Genomic DNA, 23,393 nt, shown 5'->3' with positions numbered 1-23,393 from the left:
GAACTTTAGTGCACTTTGCACTCACTTTTCAGGGTCTTGGGGAGGGTTATTTTTCTAACTCTCACTATTTTCTAATAGTCCCAGCGACCCTCTACAAGGTCACATAGGTTTGGGGTCCATTCGTGGTTCACATTCCACTTTTGGAGTATATGGTTTGTGTTGCCCCTATCCCTATGTTTCCCCATTGCATCCTATTGTAACTATACATTGTTTGCACTGTTTTCTAAGACTATACTGCATATTTTTGCTATTGTGTATATATATCTTGTGTATATTTCCTATCCTCTCACTGAGGGTACACTCTAAGATACTTTGGCATATTGTCATAAAAATAAAGTACCTTTATTTTTAGTATAACTGTGTATTGTGTTTTCTTATGATATTGTGCATATGACACTAAGTGGTACTGTAGTAGCTTCACACGTCTCCTAGTTCAGCCTAAGCTGCTCTGCTAAGCTACCATTATCTATCAGCCTAAGCTGCTAGACACCCTATACACTAATAAGGGATAACTGGGCCTGGTGCAAGGTGCAAGTACCCCTTGGTACTCACTACAAGCCAGTCCAGCCTCCTACAAGTGGTACCTCTGCTGGTTCAGTTGCCAGAAACCTTACACTGATGGGCCGATGGTCTTGGTGCCTTTCCTATAAGGAAAAGCCTGTCAGTCCAGGAGAGATCAAACAAAAAATAACCAACACACTCTGAGAGAAAACTCTCACTTTGGAAGTTCTCTTTCGGAAAAATAAAAAGTTTACTGTGTGGCCCCATAAAACATGGTGGTCACTCAGAAAACTGTGCAACCTTTCAAAGGAGTTGCATTGTTGATGGTACCTGTAAAGACATAGAAATCTCTACCAGGCAGGCGGATATCTCCAAATACAGCAGTTGGTAGTCTTCCTGGGCAGCAGAGGTCATTACTTCCTTTCCCCTGGAGGATAGCATGCTGCCTACCAAAGCCTACATGAGGTTTAAGTATCAAGGTAAAAGCTTGGAAGGGATTAGTCGCTTGATAGCTGACCCCCACTCTATCATAATCAGCCTAAAACCGCACCAAGGTCGAGCTCACCACAAACAGTAATCCTTGATTGATGCTTTACTTTTACGTGGCGCTTTATAAATCAAGGCTTTAGGCTATCATATCTTCCATTCTACTTCACCTAGTTTAATAATCTTGGAGTCCTTTTAATCATTGTTTCTCTAAATTGATTTGGGAATTGTATTGTGTTGTGTCCTATACTTTAAAATTGTCAGTACTGCTCGAGCTTAACATTCACCTCACTAGGGATTGCCCGCTAATTCTTGCATAGCTACCACGAGCTGGGCAGAGATTCCCTCGGAATTGTGGTTTGACCTAACCAGAGTGGGTTTATTGAGTAGCAAGGAGTACCACTCCTCATCCCACAAATAGATGGCAATGTCCCTGAAATGATGGGAAACTTGCTACCAAATGAGCCCTTCCTATCTCTATTCAACCAAATGAAGACACAGTAAAAAGGGCCTTCTCCATACATCTACATGAAATGTGGCAGACACTTATTTGAGTCACTTTTGATACTTTGAGCTTCATGCAGATCTGTCAGTGAGGTAGGCAGGGTCACAAAGTGCTCAGTTATTAATGACTTTGGCACCCTTTGAAAAGACTGCATAGGATGTATACAGAAAGTACATGTATTGTTTTTTCTTTGTTTGTCAACACAAGACCTGTGCAAGGATCTGAGTTTTCATGCAGATCTGGACAGAAAGGGTTACATTTACAGGGGTTGAGAATATCTGATTAGCTAATACCTTGACAGATTTTCACAGAAGTTGAAATACTAGACTCAAGTTTAACAACAAATTGCTTGTGAAGCTGGTGATTGGCCATATGGGAGGACGGTTGTCTGAGGCATCCCACAGTTGGATGCATCCAAAAATGATGTCCAGCAGTCCTTGCAATCAACCCCATTACCCAGACCTGAAGGACATGCCAGGCAGTAGGCAGGCTGCAACATCATACAAATGATTTATCATTCACCACCCCACATCCACCACATGTATCTACACAACCACCAGTAAAACACTTTTACCTTTCAACTGGAAAAAAATCAATATGAAGTTATAGTTAGCAAACAGAAGACAGATACCATATTCTGATGTCAAATCAGTGAGGACTTCACTGATATTCACAAAAAGGTGTGCCACTTCTTGGCTGAGCTTATCTCAGAGCGCCATTTCTGCAGCACATGGATTTCAATGTGGTGGTTTGGTAGCTTTTATACCCTAACTCTTACTTTTCATTTCTTTTACAGAAATTAAAACAAGCAGCTAATACAAGTTCCTGACCATCATGGAGAGCTCAAACAGCAGCGTGTGCAGCGTCTCAGAATTTTATTTGATCTGTTTCCCGGAGCTCAACAGTGGTCGCTATGTGCTTTCCATTTGCTTTGTTGTCCTTATGCTGTCATCATTGGTAGCCAACAGCCTACTCATGACTACAGTCTTTGCAGTGCAAGTACTGCAAGAACCCATTTACTACTTGCTCAGCATGCTCGCTGCTGTGGATATGCTCCTATGTGTAGTAAGCACACCTAAGACTTTGGCTCTCCTCTGGTTTGATGCCATTGCTGTTGATACCCACACCTGCTTTGCTCAGATGTACTTCATCTATTCCTGTGTAAGCATGGAGTCTGCACTCTTCCTCATCCTGGCCTTTGACAGGTACATCTCTATCTGCCACCCCTTAAGATATCCCAGCATCATTACCACAGGGATAGTAATAAAGGCAGCAGCTTTCATGCTGGGAAGGAGCCTGATCTTATCCTTGCCACTACCACTCCTAGCAGCATTTAGAAACTACTGTTCAAGGAATAGCATTGCACACTGCTACTGTGAAACCTGGGCAGTGGTGACACTCTCTGCTGCTGACTCTACTATTGTCAGCCTGTACATGCTGGCTGTGACAAGCGTTGTGTATGGCACGGACCTCCTGTTCATTATCTTCTCATACTATATGATTATCCAAGCTGTCTTGAGGCTGGACAGCTCAGGAGCTGCCCTAAAGGCGCTCAGCACTTGCAGCTCACACTTGATCCTGATTCTGTTTTTCTACTCCACCATATTCACCATCTTGGTGTCAAATCAGTCTAGTCATTCCGTTCCACGTCATGTCCACGTGCTGTTGTCTATTCTGTACCATCTTGTGCCCCCGGCTCTAAACCCAATAGTGTATGCAATAAGAACAAAGGAAATTCGACAGGCTCTCAGGAAGCTCTTAGGGAAGATCAAAGTGTTTCCAATTGTACAAAGGTAGGTGATAGTTTGCTATGAATACAGTTATCAACTTTATAGGGCACAGACACCTTCTCTGCTCTCAATTGGTAATTAAAGATGCTCAGACTGTCTATTATAACAAGTAAGCATTAGCACAGCTTAGCTTTTACCCCGTCTGAAAACAACAAATTCCAACACATCAATAAATCTGTCTGTAACCTTATGCTTTGATTAATTCCACATACTCATTCTGAAGCCTATTATTTATGCAAAGTGTGCAATCTTCAACTGTATCCAGGTAAAGGTATGCATCTGTTGATAAGGATGATGTAGACTAAGATAGGAGGCTCTTTTTACTGCTGTCCCATATGAGCTTTGTCTACAGGTTTGTTGTCTGCTTGGCGATGTAGGCAAGCACATCATGATCAGTGGCTAACAAAAAATGATAGCCCCTCTTCCCATTGAATGTAAAGAACTGCCCCTTAGTCCCCTATATCTCACATATATTCACTGCCTTGGGCTGATTGAGGGCACCTGGCAGTTTGAGGAGCCCCCTGCACTGCAGCAGCGACAGGGGCTTGTGTTATACCGTGACGGTGATGGGGTCATTGTCTGCCTCTTCTTGAGAATGAGGGCTTGTAAGAAAGAATGACAGGTGCTGCATACTTCTCAGTCATAGAAAGGGAAATGACAACTGGTTAGTGTTAGAAATAGGATCTTTGGTTGGCAGCCAGGTTACCCCCTGTCCAAGCAAGGACCCTTACTGTAGTCAGGGTAAGTCACACACAATCCAAATTAACCTGTGCCCACCCTCTGGTAGCTTGTAGTGAGCAGTCAGGCTTAATTCAGAAAGCAATGTGTAAAGTATTTGTGCAATAAATCATACAATAACACCATAGAGCACCACATAAATACACCACACAGTGTTTAGATAAATATATAATATGTATCTGGATAAATGCAGGTCAAAACCATTAAAATGCAATAAGTATATGTTGAGATATCAATGAAAAGTGATATAAAGTGTCTTAAGTCTTTTAAAAGAAAACAAAGTCTCTTTCAAGCACAAAGTACCTGGTTCGCATGAAAAATCTCTGCAAAGAACTGCAGAGGAGGAGATGCGTGGAAACAAAGGGGTATGCATCGATTTCTTGGGCCCCCCACGGCGATGCGTTGTTTAGTTTTCATGCAGGGATGGCAGTGCATTGATTTCCAGCGCTTGGTCGTGGATCCTCTTTGGGTTGCAGGGTTTTCAGATGCCCCAGGGACGGTGCGTGGATTTCCTGTGCTGGCAGGATGAAGTCACAGGAGCTGCGTTGATCCAGTGGGCGTTGCGTTGAATTTTCTACCGCACGGGAGGCGCTGCATCGATTCCACTCTGGAAGATGGGCAATGTCGTTCCAGCTCGGCTGTGCGTCGATCCAGTGGGCGTGCATCCAATTTCCGGTCGCTACGCTGGTGCTGCATTGATCTTCTCGTTGTGAAGTTGGGCTGCATCGTTCCGGTTCAGCGTGTGGTGAAATTTTCACCGTGGAGCAGTCTGTGCGTTGTTTCTGTCAGGCTGTGTGTCGCATTTAGCCGCACAAGGAGTCCTTGTTGAAGAGATGAGGTATTTTTGCTGCTGAGACTTCAGGGAACAGGAGGCAAGCTCTATCCAAGCCCTGGGAGAGCACTTCTTCACCACAGCCAGAGAGCAGCAAGGCAGCAGGGCAACAGCAGGGCAACAGCAAGGCAGCAGTCCTTCACCAAAGGCAGTCAGGTGAGTCCTTTGGGCAGCCAGGCAGGATGCAGGTTCTGGTTACAAGTTTCTTCTCCAGGAAGTGTCTGTGAGGTAGAGTGTCTACGCCAAGAAGTGTCTGAGTTGGTAGGGGTCGAGGCCCTGTTTATATACCCAAATGTGCCTTTGAAGTGGGGGACACTTCAAAGAGTGGCTTAGAAGTTTACCAGGCCCCCTTTCAGTCCAATCCTGTCTGCCACGGTCCCTGTAGGGGGTGTGGCAGTTCTTTGCGTGAAGGCAGTCCCTCTGCCCTCTCAGCCCAGGAAGACCCATTCAAAATGCAGATGTATGCAAGTGAGGCTGAGTATCCTGTGTATGGGGTGTGTCTGAGTGAATGCACAAGGAGCTGTCAACTAAACCCAGACGTAGATTGGAAGGCACAGAAGGATTTTATGGGCAGATGTACAAACCTTTTTGCACGTCGCAAACAGCGAATTTTGCTGTTTGCAATGTGCAAAAAGCACGTCGCGATGCACAAACCCCGTTTTGCGAGTCGGTAACCTGGTTACTGACTTGCAAAACGGGACTGCAAGTTGAAATTAGGAAGGGATGTTCCCCTTCCTAATTGCGAGTCACAGCGCAATGCTGTATTGTTTTGTGAACGCGAACGCAGTCGCAAAGCAATCGCAGTTACCAGCAGTGTCTCACTGGTGGTAACCCACACAAAGAGTTTCTTGAAGAGGTAAAGTCTTTGTTGTCCCTGAGACTTCAGAAACAGGAGGCAAGCTCAATTTAAGCCCTTGGAGAGCATTTTTGGGTGTAGGCAGAGTCCTTCCAGCAAAGCCAGAGGCCAGCAGGGCAGCAAGTAGGGCACAGTCCTTCTCAGCAATGAGTCCTTTGGGCAGCCAGATAGATCCTCTGACAGAGTGCAGGTGTAGGGCCAGAAGTGTCTCAGTTGGTGGGGTCAGAGACCCAGTTTAAATACCCAAAAATGCCTTTGAACTGGGGGAAGACTTCAAAGAGTGGTTTTGAAGTGCACAAGTCCCCCATTCAGCCCAGTCCTGTCTGCCAGGGTCCCCATTGGGGGGGGGGGGTTATCAGTCCATTGTGTGAGGGCAGGCCACTGGCCTTTGAAATGTAGGTGTCAGGCCCTCCACCCTTCCAGCCCAGGAAGAGTCATTCAGTATGCAGATGAATACAGATGTGAATGAGTGTTCTGTGTTTGTCGTTGTCTGGGTGAAATGCACAAGGGAGCTGTCAACCAGCACAGACGAGATGTTGATTGGAGACAGGCTGTAAGGCAAAGATAGTTTTAAGGACGGAGAAATGCTCACTTTCTAAAAGTGGCATTTCTAACATAGTAATAAAGAATGTACTATTGGCAGATAGGTTCTCTTTAAGTGTTTGCCAGTGTTTCTCCTGGTGACGAGTTTGCACACACAGGAGGTATTGTCAGACATCTTGGTGGGACTGCTGGTTCACTACGAAGAGATGATTACATCAACAGACCAGATTGTGCTATTCTGCAATAAGGTGCCATGTTTCTAGGCCTGGGTTTACATTTGCCATTTTAGTGCATCAAACTGAGTCTTGTACTAACACAGATTCGGGTGCCTCAATTAGGCAGTCCAGGTCCGTGCATAATGTGCAGCTCTAGTCTTGGTTTTGTCTTTGAATTCTGGGAGTCGTAGGCTTGTTTAGTTCATTATAAAACAAGACAACATCAGAAATGGACCGGGTAAACTTGGCAGATATGGTTAGGATTTTACCTGTTGCAGTAAATCTGCACTGTTTCCATGCAGATTTATGGTCATCCTCCCACTCCTTCAAACTCTAAATCAGGTCCTATGTTTGTCAGGTTGCTACAGTATTGCACCAAACAAAGGGGCACTAATAATGAGGCTATTAATGTATTATGGGAGTTGTAGTCTGCAGCTCTGCCATGTTTTCCAGGTCTAAGTGTGATGTGCTGCTCTAGTCCAGGTTATTTTCTTTGAATTCTATGACTTGTGGTCTTGTTTATTCCATTATAAAACAAGCCTAAAAGCCCCAAAATTCAAAGAAACCCCCCTTTGGACTCAAGCAGGTATGGGGTTTGGTCTGCTTCTACTGTGCCAATTGTACTAACACACCTGATAGCAATGTGTGACAGGGAAGACTAGGGCAGGGAAAGTGCAGGCTAGATGTTTCTTCCTCAAGCCTTTCTTGTTTCTTTCCCTTTAAATGCATACCCAGGGCTGACTTTAGCGCTGGAGGTGCCCAGTGTGACAATCTTTTTAGCACCCCCAATGACCTCCTCAGATTCACTCACTACCCCCAGCAAAAAGTGTCCCTCATCCCTTCATAGTCCCTCTCTCGCATACATTTCATTGTTTTAAAGGGCTGGTAAAGGCTCGCTTTACAATCCACTCAGCTATCCACAAAAAATACAGATCTGTTATTTGCCGCAGGTATACTAACCCTCTGTGCTACTTTAAGGCGAGTTAAAGCTGCCACTAGAGAAAACCCAGAGCTCTCTCTCTGCAACTGAAACATTAATCACAAGAGTTACCTCGACTATTTTTTATTACTGCCTGAAAACTGGACGCACAAAGGACACTGACGATTTTTTAAATCCTAAGGGTTTGTCCAACATAGCCCACCTCCCGAGGTCAGTGCCCCCCTTCCAGAGCAGCGCCCAGTGCGGCCGCACCAGTCGCACTATCCGAAAGCGCATACCTTTCACTGAGGCACTGCCAGCTCAGTGTGACGCCACTGGCGTGGTTCTGTTGCCCTGAGAGGGGGCTTCTGGGGGGTGGCATCCCACACCCTGCCCGTACTATTCCCACGTGCTGCCCTCGCCGACGGCAGAACATCATAGCGCCCAGCAGCCGCCCCGAGACCAGAGAGCGCATTAACAGCAGGCGAGTCGCGCCCAGCACCCCAGGAGGGCGCGGATTACCGCTAATGATACCGGGAGGATGAACCGCTCCCCCGAGGGACCCAACAGCGCCGCCTCGGAGCGCCTCCCAGGTAATTGATTTCTAGAATCAGTAACAGCGTGCATTGACTTATAGATACATACCCATGATCGTGTTTGACAACGCCCTTTAAAATTAGGCATTTGTGCTGAACATTACCTAGCGTGAGAGAGCAAAACGAAACAGCGATTCGGAAATCTGGAGCAGATGTGGCTGGAAAAAAGATGGCGGTGAGGCATCTAGCGCCCAGTCAGTTCTCGGACACGTAGAGGAGCTATTCACTGGAAGCAAATAGTTTAGGGCTGTTGAATGAGTCCAGATCACCCGGACAACGGAGCTCATTCACCGACATGTGCATCTGCAGTCCATGTTTGCACCTTAAATGAATCAGATTTACATATTTCTATAATCCATTGCTTTTTCACCGAGTACCAGGTATTTGCACATGTATGTAAGCCAGACACGCACAAATAAATACGTGATCTGGGCTCAACTTCTGCATAAGGTATCAATTCATTCTGTAATCATTAGTTTTTTTAAATGTTACTTTCTACACAAGGGTAAGATTGAGTGCACGCGACTAAGGAAAATGCCATCATAGATGATGAGTTTCAGAAGAACCCATACCATTAATAAACTAGGGGCCATATTTAGACTTTTTGACGCACAACTGCGCCAACGCAGTTATGCGTCAAAACTTTTACCGCCAGCTAACGCCATTCCAACACGCCATGCGTGCGCCTTATTTATGGAATGACGTTAGCAGGCGCTGCGGACTGCTACGCGTAAAAAAAAATGACTCTAGGCAGCGCCGGCGTATGGGAAAATGGGGGTTGTGTGTCAAAAAATGGTGCAAGTCAGGTCTGAGGCAAAAATCAGGCCTCAAACCGGACTTGCGCCATTTTTTTTTACGCCCAACCTCCATTGACATGACTCCTGTCATAGCAAAGACAGGAGTCATGCCCCCTTGCCCAATGGCCATGCCCGGGGGACTTAGGTCCCCTGGGCATGGTCATTGGGCATAGTGGCATGTAGGGGGCCCAAATCAGGCCCCCTATGCCACTTAATTTTTTTAAAAAAAATACTTACCAGAACTTACCTTTCCTTCCCTGGGATGGGTCCCTCCATCCTTGGGTGTCCTCCTGGGGTGGCCAAGGGTGGCACGGGGTGTCCCTGGGGGCAGGGGAGGGCACCTCTGGGCTCCTTCTGAGCCCACAGGTCCATTAAGGCCTGCCCTGACCCAGGCGTTAAAAAACGGCGCCCATCAGGCTGTGCGACGTTTTTTAAGGCCCACCCCCTCCTGTGCGTCAAAATGACGCCAGAGTATAAATAAGGCGCACAGGCCTTAAAGTAATTTTTTGGTAGGGAACGCCTACCTTGCATATAATTAACACAAGGCAGGTTCCCCCTTCCAAAAAATGACGTACATGGTGGGATTTTGACGTCCGCGGGGTCGGGCGTCAAAGTATAAATACGGGGCAGGGTTTGCGCCGAATGATTCGGCGCAAGCAGAGTATAAATATGCCCCTAGATGTCCCCACATGAGCAGATCATGCCATCCCATGTGTCATCTGAATTCTGGTACTTATAGGCTAGGGTTCTGCTCCTCTGGCTGAGTTCGCAGAGTTTTGCCCACTGTGTGCTACTCTTGGACCATGGAGGTCTGGCAAAACTCCGCCAACGTTAAGTTGGCGAACGAGATTTTAAGTCCTATAGTTTGATTTTTTTTTTATGTGCTAGAATGCCTCCCGGGAGATTTCTCAACACAGGCGGTCGCGGCAGGTTGAGACCCTTCATGTTGAGGACGCTGCCGCTTTCATGCTGATTTTACTGCACAGAAGATGCTCTAGGTGCTAAAAATCACCTTGAGCAGTGCGACGTGCCCGAGTCCGCCCGCTTACGGAACTCTGTGGAATCTCGCTGAGTTTTTCTCTAACACGGCATGTTCCACTGAGGCCTGTTCTAGACCTGTTCTGTTTTATTATAATATCATAAAACAGAATGTGAAGACAAAAATGTGGAGTGGTCAAATATTCATTCATTAACCTAGTAAACTTGAGAATTTGGGGTTCAATGTCCACCAATTGGACTAATTCGTGTGGGCTGTATCAATGTGGGCTGCACTGGCTTTGCTTGTGAGATATCTAAAATTCATAAACAAATTAGAACTTCTCTGAGCCTTACTGTTAGACCTGACAGCCTTAGGGAGCTCATTCCCCAACTTTTTGCCTCCCTCCCTCCATTTTTCTGACACTGTTTTTGCTGGTTTTACGACTCTGCGTACTGTACCACTGCTGTCCAGTGCTAAAGTGCATTTGCTTTCTCCCCTAAACATAGTAAAATTTGTTCCTACCCAAATTACATATTTAATTTACCTGTAATTCCCTAGTAAAGTCCACTACGTGTGCTTAGGGCTGTAAATTAAATGCTACTAGTGGGCCTACAGCACTGATTGTAGCACCCACATAAATAGCCCCTTAACCATGTCTCCCCTTATTAGACCTGACAGCCTTAGGGTGGTCATCCCACAACTTTTTGCTCCCTCCCTCCACTTTTCTGACACTGTTTTTGGTGGTTTTAGGACTCTCCACACATTACCACTGCTGACCAGTGCTAAAGTGCATATGCTCTCTCCCTTAAAGATGGTAACATTGGTTTATTCCCAATTGGCATATTTGATTTACTTGTAAGTCCCTAGTAAATTGCACTACATGTGCCCAGTGCCTTTAAATGGAATGCTACAAGTGGGCCTGCAGCACTGGTTGTGCCACCCACACAAGTAGCCCCTTAACCATGTCTCTGGCCTGCCATTGCAAGGCCTGTGTGTGCAGTTTCACTGCCAATTCGACTTGGCATTTGAAAGTTCATGCCAAGCCTTAAACTCCCCTTTTTCTACATATAAGTCACCCCTAAGGTAGGCCCTAGGTAATCCATGGGCAGGAGCAAGGTGCTATGTAGGTAAAAGCCAGGACCTATACAGGTGTGATTTATATGTCCTGGTAATGGAAAACTCCTAAATTCATTTTCATTACTGTGAGGCCTGCTCCTTTCATAGGCTAGCTTTAAGACTGCCCTTACATACTGGTTGAGTGGTAGATTCTGATCAGAAAGGGGTAAACAGGTCATGTTTAGTATGGCCAGAATGGTAATATAAAATCCTGCTTATGCACAAACACAGGATACTCAGTCACACCTGCACTCATCTGCATACTGAATGGGTCTTCCTGGGCTGGAAGGGTGGAGGGCCTGACACATTTCAAAGGCTAGTGGCCTGCCCTCACACAATGGACTGCCAAACCTCCTACTGGACCCTAGCAGACAGACCTGTACTGAAAGGGGACCTTCTGCATTTCTAAACCACTCTTTGAAGTCTCCCCCACTTCAAGGGCATTTTTGGATATATAAACTGGGGCCCTAACCCACGTAAATCAGACACTGCTGGACCTGAGCCTGCAAGATGAACTTCCAGGCTGCCCAAAGGACTCATCAGGACTGCTTTGCTGTGAAGGACTGCTGCCCTGCTGCCCCCTGACTTTGCTGAGAAGTGTTTAGATTGAGCTTGCCTCCTGTTTTCTGAAGTCTCAGGGCCAAAATGACTTCATCTATTCAGGAAACTCCTTGTGTGTGGAAAATCAATGCACCGCCTGCCAGAATGAAATGGCCACACAGCCAACCAGAATGACACACCCCGACTGGAAATTCAACGTAGTGCCTGCCTTGCTACTGAAAATTCGATCTATCGCCTACCGGATCGAAGCAGCGCCCATCTCTACTTCCAGCATCCTACCTCAACATCAAGGATTTTTCCTGCATCATCCCTGGGCATCAAAAGATCTCTGCATCACAGTGAGGAACCAAGACTGCATGCCAAAAAATGACACAAACCCCTTGCAGCGTGGAAAGAAGCAATGCATTGTCTGTGCCATGCCAGAAAATCCGACGCATCTCCTCCTCTGCGGTCTTATTTTTTACTAAACCAGGTACTGTGTGTAACAAAGAGACAACTGTTTATTTTCAAGGCTTAAGACTCTTTTACAGTTTGCAAAAGTGATATTTCAACTTGTGCTTATTGAATCTTTGTCAATTTTACTACATTTTATTCAGATAAATATTATCTATTTTTCTAAACCTGTGTGGTGTATTTTTGTGGTGTTTTCACTGTGTTCTTGTGTGATTTATTGCACACTTTACACATTGCCTTTTAAGTTAAGCCTGACTGCTCAGTGCCAAGCTACCAGAGGGTGGGCACAGGATCATTTGTATTGTGTGTGACTTACCCTGACTAGGATTGTGGTTCCTACTTGGACAAGGGTGTATACCTCTGACAACTAGTAACCACATTTCTAACAATATAGAAACTGGGTCTCTGACCCCACCCAATCAGATACTTCTGGACCTACACCTGCACTCTGTAAGAGGAACTGTCTCACTCCCCAAAGGACTCATCTGGACTGTTTTGCTGAGAAGAACTGATGCCCTGCTTGTTGCCCTGCTGCCCTGCTGGCATCTGACTCTGCTGGAAGGACTCTGCTTTCCTCCTGAAGTGCCTTCAATGGGCTTGGATTGAGCTTGCCTCCTGTTTCTGAAGTTCCAGGTCCAACAAAGACATCACCTCTTCAAGAAAATCCTTGTGCATTGAAAATTGACGCAACAACTGCAGAAATCAACACAAAGCTTGCAACAGGTGTGGTCTCAGCTTCTTCAGTGCCCAGACCACAGCAAATGCTTCTCTTTCAATGGCACTTCACCTTTGTTCCTGTGGTAATAGCCTTCTGCTAATAAAGGCTACAGATTTTATTCATCTAGTAAATCAATGAATAAAGTAGGAATAAATATCAATGCAGATCATGATACTATGCACAATATCATATAGATTGGTTGTAAAGGAAAGGAACTCCTCATGTCTAAAATAGGCATCTGAAAGTGACATAGGGTAATCCTAAGCATAAGGTGTCAGCCTAAAATGACCCAAGTTTAGGTTCCGATTAAAGGTTGGAAGTGTTCAAGAGTCTCACTTAAGAACTTAGAAATGTGAGGCCTTGAGTTGCTGAATAAGGGAAAGGTCTTCCCTCACCAACATCAAGATATGATCCGACCTAACTAAACTAAAACACAGCTCAAGTTAAACAATTCCTTTAAAGCTCTTTCCAATGTAATCCCAAAAGAGGGGGCAATCAGCTTGTGCCATCATCTGGGTGCAGGTAGACTACCTAATTTCCCTCCGCTAAACAAGGACTCGCCCTTAAAGTTAGTAACAGTCCAGTCCACCTGGTACAGGAGGACTCTTCTCATTCTCTACACATGATGTAAATCATAGCAAGCTATCGATTAAACTGACGTCTCTACCGCAAAAAATGATGAGCTACTTCTTTATCTATTCAAGGTTATTGTGTTTCTGCAAGAGAACGGAAAATGTGAAAGTCTAATTTTCGAAAGCAGCTTAATTGAGCCATGAAAGCTTCAGCCAGAGAGAGCTAGGGCCTGATTAATTTTTTGGAGGACGGGTTACTCTGTCACAACAGATTCAGATAGCCCCCTACTGAAATATACATCCCATTATATCCTACTGGATTTATATTTCAGCAGATGGGCTACTGTCACCATTGTGACAGAGTGAGCCATCTGCCAAAAACTAAATCAGGCACCTAGTTAAAATTAGGATGACTTTAAATGATCAGCCAGTAGCATGAGTCAACATGAATATATGTCAAACGAACGGCTATACTTCGATTATGTAAACTGGGACCTCTGTACACGGATATGGCTACACATTTGTGCACAGATTAATACATGGTTAATAAAGATGATGGAGCATTACATTTGTGCTGCTCCAGCTCAACAGTGGAAGCCAGCCCCCACATGGAAATGGCCCACCAAAGTCACTTTGAATTATCCTCTTTCCTGGCCAGGAGCCAATTTAAGGTTGTGTGGTGAGTTATGACAGATTGTCCAAAACAAGAAGGACAAAAAGACCACACAATCACTAAGGGCGTGATTTAGAGTTTGGCCGGCAGGTTACTCCATCACAGCGGTGACCGCTATCCCATCTACCGAAATATAAATCCCATACTATATAATGGGATTTATATTTTGGCAGACGGGCTATCCGTCACTGTTGTGACGGAATAAGTATCCACCAAAATCTTAATCAGGCCTTAAGTATTTCTTTCCAATTGCTGCCCAGTTCTTCTCTCTACGTAGCACTAGCAACTGATATAACCCACTGGCTTCTCTCCTCCTGTAACAGGCACACAAAATACCCAAGAACCTAAAATGTTAACTTGTGATACCTCCCTGATTTTTGTTAAGGAGCATTCTAGTCTGTCTGTTGTATCTAACAGCTTTTGCTAAGCAAATCTTCTGCTACAGTAGTTTACTTGTTCTAGTGAGCCACAATAATGTCACCTATTCCCACCCTTAAGCTGGGCAGTACCCACATTCAATGGTATGTCAGTTCTGGGAATAGTGTGCACCATTACACGGCATTCAATGGTATGTCATTTCTGGGACTAGTGTGCCCCATTAGACGGCATTCAATGGTATGTCAGTTCTGGGACTAGTGTGCACCATTACACGGCATTCAATGGTATATCAGTTCTGGGACTAGTGTGTACCATTATACGGCATTCAACGGTATGTCAGTTCTGGGACTAGTGTGCACCATTACACGGCATTCAATGGTATATCAGTTCTGCGACTAGTGTGTACCATTATACGGCATTCAACGGTATGTCAGTTCTTTGACTAGTGTGCACCATTACACAGCATTCAACGGTATGTCAGTTCTGGGAATAGTGTGCACCATTACACGACATTCAACGGTATGTCAGTTCTGGGACTAGTGTGCACCATTATTCGGCATTCAACGGTATGTCAGTTCTGGGACTAGTGTGCACCATTATACGGCATTCAACGGTATGTCAGTTCTGGGAATAGTGTGCACCATTACACGGCATTCAACGGTATGTCAGTTCTGGGACTAGTGTGCACCATTACACGGCATTCACCGGTATGTCAGTTCTAGGACTAGTGTGCACCATTACACGGCATTCAACGGTATGTCAGTTCTGGGATTAGTGTGCACCATTACACAGCATTCAAAGGTATGTCAGTTCTAGGACTAGTGTGCACCATTACACGGCATTCAATGGTATGTCAGTTCTGGGAATAGTGTGCACCATTAAACGGCATTCAGTGGTATGTCAGTTCTGGGAATAGTGTGCACCATTACACCGCCTGTGCAAGAGCACACGGTTTTCATTTTTAAGTGCATGAACCAATCAGACATACCTTTTATGTGTTTCATGATGACCCTGCCTAACCCTGTCTTTTGAATAGCTAAGTTCCAGTTTCTGTGTTCTGTGGGGTGGCACAGAAATTGGAGGATTTTGAACAAATATAACTTGGCAGGCATATCATGCTTTTTTTCCAAATATGTCCTGTATGAAATGTGGAAAGAATAAAACAGATTTTGTAAATTCTACTTTAAGATATTCAGTTTATTGTGAGAAGAAATGAGAAGCAAATTGTTTTTGCAGCACAGAGTGGGACTGCATTGTATAACCACATGCATCGTATAGTATACTTTAAAGCAAATAATGATATGATTTTTCACAAATGATTCCTATGTTGGGCAAACTTGTACTTTTGGTTGCTTAATGTCAAGAGTAAGTGCACTGGCTTCGCGAAATAGGTTTTTTTCAGCCTACCAAAAATATGACAGAGATCACACCAAAAATATTATTCTAATATTTTAAATGTTAGGTGGAATTTTCTCCATGTGAAGAATAGGAACGTGTTTTGCTTCACTGCTGACCGAGCTGAACTACACACACACTGAAAAGAATCTCTAGAGTGCAACTCTTAGTCTAGGAAATACATTTATTAAGTCATTCTGCAAAGCTCGAAAAAGCAAGGTCAGTACAACTGAAAGTGCACGTTTGAAATGTGCACAATAATGAATTGAAAACATGTAAAAAGAATCTTTAATCTATGAATGAACAGCACATATATATGCAAGGATACATATCTATATATATATATATATACACACACACACATACACAATGCAAAGCAGATAATTAGTAAAAAATCATCACATGGGGCACAGTTGCTCCTTCATCTTTCTCTCACTAGCTTTAAGTCGTAGACCCCAGATCGACTGGAAAGAGAAAGAGAGATCTACCCTCACGGGAAGGGTGACAGTCATCGGCATCCTGACCCTGCCCGAGGTCTCTGAATCACTTCACGGTCAATCTTTGGGGGCATATTTATACTCTGTTTGCGCCGGAATCGCGTCGTTTTTTTTGACGCAATTCCAACGCAAAACTAACTCCATATTTATACTTTGGCGTTAGACACGTCTAGCGGCAAAGTCCATGGAGTTTGCGTCATTTTTTAGCGTGGACACCTACTTTGCGTTAATGAGATGCAAGGTAGGTGTTCCCGTCTAAAAAATTGACTCCGAGGCATGTGCGCCGTATTTACACTCCCGGGCAAAATTCACGCCCGGGAGTGGGCGGGTCAAAAAAAATTACGTACGGCCGCTTTTGCGCTGTTTTTTAGCGCCTGGACAAGGCAGGCGTTAAGGGACCTGTGGGCTCGGAAGGAGCCCAGAGGTGCCCTCCCATGCCCCCAGGGACACCCCCTGTCACCCTTGCCCACCCCAGGAGGACACCCAAGGCTGGAGGGACCCATCCCAGGGACATTAAGGTATGTTCCGGTAAGTATATATATATTTTTTTTTTGTGGCATAGGGAGGCCTGATTTGTGCCCCCCTACATGCCACTATGCCCAATGACCATGCCCAGGGGACAGAAGTCCCCTGGGCATGGCCATTGGGCTAGGGGGCATGACTCCTGTCTTTGCTAAGACAGGAGTCATTTCTATGGGGGTTGGGAGTCGAAAAAAATGGCGCAAATCGGATTGAGGCAAAAAATTTGCCTCAGCCTGACTTGCCCCATTTTTTGGCGCCCAAGCTCCATATCCCCCTACGCCGGCGCTGCCTGGTGTACGTTGTTTTTTTCCACGCCTACCAGGCAGCGCCGGCGGCTAACGCCGGCTAACGTCATTGATTAAATACGGCGCCCGCATGGCGCTTCAGAATGGCGCTTCAGAATGGCGTTAGCCGGCGCTAATTTTTTTGACGCAAAACTGCGTTAGAGCCGTTTTGCGTCAAAAAGTATAAATATGGCCCTTGGTCTCTTATATACCTTAAACAAGCCAGAGAGGAGATTTCTAGAAAACCCTTCCCACTCTGCAAGTTGTCAAAAAAGCTGGCTACTTCAGGTCAGTTTTGAAAGGAACACGTTGGAACTGGCCAAGATCCCAAAGTGCTCTCTCAGAACAAAACCGTTCCCTGCCATACCATAAACATCGTCCTAGTACACTCATATCTCTCTAAGCCCTTGTTGAGAAAGAACACGCAGACATGCAGAGTCAAAAAAATGAGCAAAAAGCACAATGCATAACATGGGCACGGAAAAATACTTGCATATTCTGCACTTCTAACATCTGCACCTCTAACGTGGCAGTGGCTAACGCTAAAATAAAGTCAATAGGCAAAATGAATCTGGTGGTCACTAATGTGACGGTGTGCTACTAGGCTAAGTGCAACGTGGAGTCAGTGGTCAAACACAAATATCATTAAAGATAGTGATCTGATCTCATCTGGAGTTTGGCTTTTTGTTCCATATCCTAGAAGGTTTTCCATTACCAGGGAAAACAGAGGCCCATTATGTTATAATGGCTTAATAAAAAAAAAAATTCTGATGTGTTCATTCTGTATTAATATAGAATATGGATAGTAAATTGATTCTTCAATTTACTATCAGGTCTTCCATAAACTTACAAACTTTAATAACTGTCTCTGAAGTTTTTCTGATTCTCTGTTCTCAATAAAAACTATTCCAAAGCCATGATTCTCTTTTATTTTTCATTCTGTGGTTTTATTTTTGATTCAAGTTTTCTGTTTTATTTCCTATGCAATGTTTGTTACTGAGTTGATTAGTCAAAAACATTTTTCTAAAGTATTATTTGTCAATGCAAAGAAACCATTTTGACTGTATATGCAAACCAGCATAACTTGTTGAAGTTCAGATGCTCCATAAAACCCCTGCTTGACTCTGGGTCACTGTTTAAAGATTGCTTCTGTCTTCACTCTCCACTGTGGTGATGCCCCTCTTTCTCTAGTCAGCAGGAGAGCAGGACAGGGCTGGAATGGCCTTTCAAAGCCCTTTGTCTTCAAGGATGAATAAAACCACCTAAAGTCAATCACAGATATAGGAGGACAGAGGAATATTTAAAGTTACTTACCTCTAGCTTCTGGGTTTATGCATTATCTATGCCTTCTCATCTACAATCTGGGATGGCCAAGGAGTCTGGGAAGCTGGGACAGGATGAGAAAGAGGGACTGAGGTTCTCAAATGTATCTTTTAACTGAAGTCTGTGTCTCGTGTGGTGTTAAAGAGGCTAAAGCATGGATGAGTACAGGGTCCTGGGCTGTTGTAACATAGTAGGATTACTCATACGTATGTTCGTAGCTCCTGGACATGATCAAACTAGCAGTGCATTTGGGCTTCTGCCTGCTCTAGTCCAATAGGGAGGCAGTAAGGAAACACTGATACAAATCATGTGGATTAATAAGATGGTCCATACCCTCTTGGTTAGACTAGAACTGCACAGAAATCTTCATGTGCATAAAAATGAATATGTACACTCCTACAAAGCACCCTGGGAGCTTGAGCTCTTAATTTACCCCTTTGAATTCTCAATGTTGCTTACAGTGAATACAGACTCCCCCATGATTCATACAAACCATCCTTATATCTGTATTCACCCCTCAAAGGTTTCAGATGTGGAGTATGTCCATTTTGCAAGGAACTAACTATATATCATGGGCCTTTAAGTCCTGCAAACCTCATGTTTGTCTGGCAAAGCTATTCTGGCCAGAACAGAAAATACACAACGAGCAAGAAGAAAATTTGAAATATTTACAGTCTCCCATCAGCCTCATAGCTAGGAAACATGGAAAAAACATATGAGGTAGACTAACTTTACGTATGGCGGGACAGCAGCATACCTAGGTGCCATTATGGAATACTGAATAACAAGGAAAAGTCAGATATCTGCTTTTTCCAGTCTCGCTTACAGACAGCTTGAGCAACCTGGTCAGAGATTGTGCTGTCACACATCACACAGCACAAATCCTGCACAAGGGCATACATAAATCAAGAGGGCTTTGAGAAACCCCTTTCTTCTATTCACTACTGGGGTTCAGGTAGATTTAGCCATTGGCTGTAGGAACTGTTCATCAGGTTTAGAACCTGCCCACAGCATTTTGTGGATGTAATTGTTTAAAAATAGCTTCTCCAATATGCGCACTAATCTAATTTCAAATGGCCTCTCCACTCGATCTATTTACTCCCACGGCCCTGCCCACACCTGGTCCACTGCTCCTGGGGTGCTGACCACCTATCCTATTTTTATTTATTTTGATTTTTCCAAGGACCTGCCAGCTAGGCTGTGCTACTGCATCGCTTAATACAGTTTTCATGCACTCTACTTCCTTTCTTATGTTTACATTACAATTGTAACAAACATGGAGCATCACATTCAGTAGATTAAGGGAAGCAGCTATTGTGTGTTGCTAAATTTCTTAGTAATACTTACTTTTTACATACAAGGCAAGTTAGATTGTATGCCAAAATGAGTGATTTATTTCTTTAGAGTTTGACTGAGAGATGCTTAAGGCCCTAAAAGCTAGCCAACTGTTTTAATGGTAATGCTAACAAATGCGTGATCAGCACATTTTACTAAAAATTAATTTTCAATAGTAGTCATGTTAATAAGCTGAGAACTTTCTGATCCCTGAAAGTAACAGAGCTATGTGTAGTGGTTATTGCTGCAAGGCAGCCTTGAAGGGAACTGACTTGGAAGGAAGTGAAAGAGTTATATTTGCTTGCCTTTCTTCTGCTCATGCAAAACGAGCATCTCTACACAGAGAGGCAGGCCACATGCAGACTGGTTGCTGAGGGACAATGCAGAGAGGCTGCAGTCTGTCTGCAGACCCCAACAGTATGTCAGGGAGCTAGCATGATAAGCAAGAATATGTCATAGAAGTTTTCGATTTAAATCCTGGGAGTGAAAATAAAGATCCCATGCCTCAGGTGGCATGCATTTCATGTAAATTTGTTTTAAAGGTAGATCAAGTGTAGGTAAAGTATATGTATCTGAACAGGGATCAAAACTCTTGTGGTGTAGACACCAGAAATATCTAAGGATCAAATTGGACCTAAACGTAGAACATCCCCTGTTATTAATCAACTGCTGTGTTGCCAGTAAGGACATATGCAAGGAGTTTTCTAATGTTTTAACAATTTATTAGTCCAGTTGAAAAAAAGTTAAATGTAAATATAATTTAAGGAACATGCTGCCCTATGGCTCAAAGTGTGTTCTATTCTACTTCTCTTGAACTAATCACTTCAAGAGGCACTAAGGAAATCTAACTGGAAAAATATAATTGAGACCACTGATTCCTCAGAATGGCTTTCCCCTAATGTAATAGCCAACAAAGCTGGAGGGAAGGGAATTAGAACATGCATGGACCTGAAAGGTTTGAACTCAAACATAAGGGTGAAAAGATGTCTTCTTCCTTAATTCATGAAATTATGAGTATGGTGTGATGGTTCTTGTTTCAGTGTTACCTTTCTTTGGGATACTACCAAGTTGAACTTCACCCTGATCCAGTTAGGTGCTCTTGGATTTAACCTGGACTAACTGAAGCAGCTTTGGTTTTTCATAAAATTATACAACATGTAATTGAAGGAGTAGATACAGTTCTTTGTTTTCAGATAACATTTTAATGTATGGTTAATACAATAATGAGCATGATTTAATATTGAGTGAAGTGCTGTGCTGGTTAAGTAATGCCTCTGGTTTGATTGTTAAGATAGAGAAATGCCAGATTGCAGTAGGATCAATGTCAAAGTTGGGGCACATTGTTGAGTAAAGGTGTGACATCCTAACATGATTTAGTAGAAGCAGTAATTAAAGCTCCTGAGCCTAAGGGAAAAGAAGAATTGAAATTGAAATCATTTTTAGGTATGTCAGAATTTAATTTTATTCCAATTCTGTTAACAAAATCTGTGTCAGTGATTGCCCCTTTATGAACCTTACAGAAAAAGAATGTCAACTTCCTTTGGTCTAATAGTTGCCAGAAAGTTGTTGATGACATAAAAGGATGTTTTGAAACTGGAAGGAAAATATTTCTAACCACGGATACCAATCTCACAGATTTAGGGGCCATGTTAACACAAGGAATGTAGGAGTTGAATGTGTAATACTTTTTGCCTCCATATCCCTAAAATATTTAAAAACTGAACTATTCTGTAGTTGATAGAGAAGTCTTGGCAAGTTTTTTTTAGCAGTGAGCCATTTCAGTTTCTTTCTTTAGGGTTCACCATTTGCTATTCAAACATACCACATAAAATGATGTAATTTGATTTGTATTGAAAGGTTATCTTCTTTGAATGAAAAAAAAAAACAAGAAATACTGGGAGGTTCAGAATTAACTGTGTATTTTGTATAGTAAATTACTCCCATTTGGAGAGGAGCATCGCAAAGAATAGATTACAAGCTCATTTCTGATGGCCTTGCATGGGAGCTGTGACTGAAAGGAAACATAGACTAGGTTTGACTTGTGGTGATAGTGTTGAACTCAGTATAATTTGTGAACCAACTTTGAGCCCTGTAAATATTCCAAGCATGCCATGTGACAAGTTAGCCCTAGACATTGCAAAGCCTGTTTATGCATCTTATTTAGAAGCCCTAAACATTCTATCACTGGTAGCCTATTTTTCCAAATGGGTGGTTGTAAGAATTGGACACCAAATAAACACTGAGGCCCTGATTGAATTTGTTAAAAATCTCTTTTTTGATGAGGACAGAGCAGACAACGGTGTCTAGTTTACTTAGGAAGCTATGAAAGGTTTTCTTCATGAATGCAATATAGAGCACATTAAAACACCACTATATTGTCCAAGAGCAATGGGCTAGTTGAAAGGATGGACCATATCAATATATCAAACATTTTTATAGCGCAGCAAATCACCTGTGGGGGTCTTGAGGCACTGGAGCTGTAAGCTGCTGCGTGGAGGAATGATCAATTGAAAATCCAGGTCTTTAGTTATTCTCTTAATCGCTGTATTGACGGTGCGGTCATGAGGTGCAGGTAGAGGTTGTTCCAGGCCTTGGCTGCTAGGGGTGAGAAGGAGCATCCTCCGCTGTTCACCCAATGGATCCGTGGGGTGTCTGCAAGGGAGAGGGAAGCTAATCGGAGATGTCTGGTCAGCTGGTGGAAGGTCAGGTGTTTATTGATGTATACTGGTCTTTCGTTGTGCAGGGCCTTGTAGGCATGGGTCGGCATCTTGAACTGGCATCTCTTCTGAGTCGAGAGCCAGTGTAGTTTTCTTGGGATGGGATGGGATGTGATGTGCTTCCTTCTGAGGAGGTCGGGTACAAGTCTTGCCGCTGGGTTCTGTATTGCCTGGTGTCTCTTCAGGAGGCATGCTGTGATTCCTACATAGAGTGTGTTTCCATAGTCCAGTCTGCTGGTGATGAGGGCCTGTGTCACAGTCCTTCTGATGTCTGCTGGGAGGTACCTGAAGCTCTTGCAGAGCATGCGAAGGGTGTGGAAGCAGGTTGATGAGACTGCGTTGACTTGCTCCTTCATGGATAGCTTGCTATCCAGTATGATGCTGAGGTTATGGGCATGGTCTGTTGGGGTGGGTGGAGTGCTGAGCTCTGCAGGCCACCATGCGTCAGTCCATGGTGAGGTGTTGTTCCCAAAGATGAAGACTTCAGTTTTTTCAGTGTTGAGTTTGAGAAAGTTGTCCTTCATCCAATCTGCTACGTTCACCATGCACCTGTGGAAGTTAACTTTTGTGGTGAAGGGATCTTCGGGCAGTGAGCAGATGAGCTATATCGTTGGCATAGGAGATGATGTTGAGTCCATGTGATCTGACGGTGATGGTCAGGGGGGTCATGTAGGTGTTGAAGAGGGTTGTGATGAGGTACGATCCTTGGGGGGCTCCACAGATGATCTAATTGGGCTCTGAAGTGAACGGTGGGAGACTGATCCTTTGGGTTCTGCTGGTGAGGTAAGAGGCAATCCTTTTTAGGTCATTTCTATGAATCCCCATATGGTGGAGTCTGTTGATCAAGACGTGGTGGAAGATAGTGTCAAACATGGCGGACAGTTATAGAAGGATGAGGGCTGCTGTTTCCCCACTGTCCATGAGGGCTCTGATGTAATCCGTGGCTGCAATTATGGCTGTCTCTGTGCTGTGGTTAGCTTGAAATCCAGATTGGGATGGGTCCATGAGGTTGTGGTTTTCTAGGTTTTGGGTGAGTTGGTGGTTGATCGCTTTCTTCAGGACCTTTGCTGGATAGGGGAGCAGAGAGATGGT

The 23,393-nt window shown here is 44.1% G+C and overlaps 1 protein-coding gene across 1 annotated transcript; it reads left to right on the top strand.

Annotated features, from left to right (window-relative positions):
* The first annotated feature begins 2,326 nt into the window (after positions 1-2,326).
* On the top strand, positions 2,327-3,289 carry LOC138249347 (olfactory receptor 56A4-like). Its single transcript, XM_069203308.1, has one exon. The coding sequence runs from the start codon at positions 2,327-2,329 to the stop codon at positions 3,287-3,289; it is 963 nt and encodes a 320-aa protein (XP_069059409.1).
* Positions 3,290-23,393: the final 20,104 nt, after the last annotated feature.

Source organism: Pleurodeles waltl, chromosome 8 (genome assembly GCF_031143425.1).
Source record: "Pleurodeles waltl isolate 20211129_DDA chromosome 8, aPleWal1.hap1.20221129, whole genome shotgun sequence".
Lineage (NCBI taxonomy): Eukaryota > Metazoa > Chordata > Amphibia > Caudata > Salamandridae > Pleurodeles > Pleurodeles waltl.
Note: the sequence above shows the minus strand (reverse complement) of the source record. Positions and strands in the feature narration are given on the sequence as shown.

What these genes read in the sequence shown, in the direction of transcription:
- LOC138249347 (XM_069203308.1), top strand. Translation starts at nt 2,327, where the DNA reads ATGGAGAGCTCAAACAGCAGCGTGTGCAGCGTCTCAGAATTTTATTTG.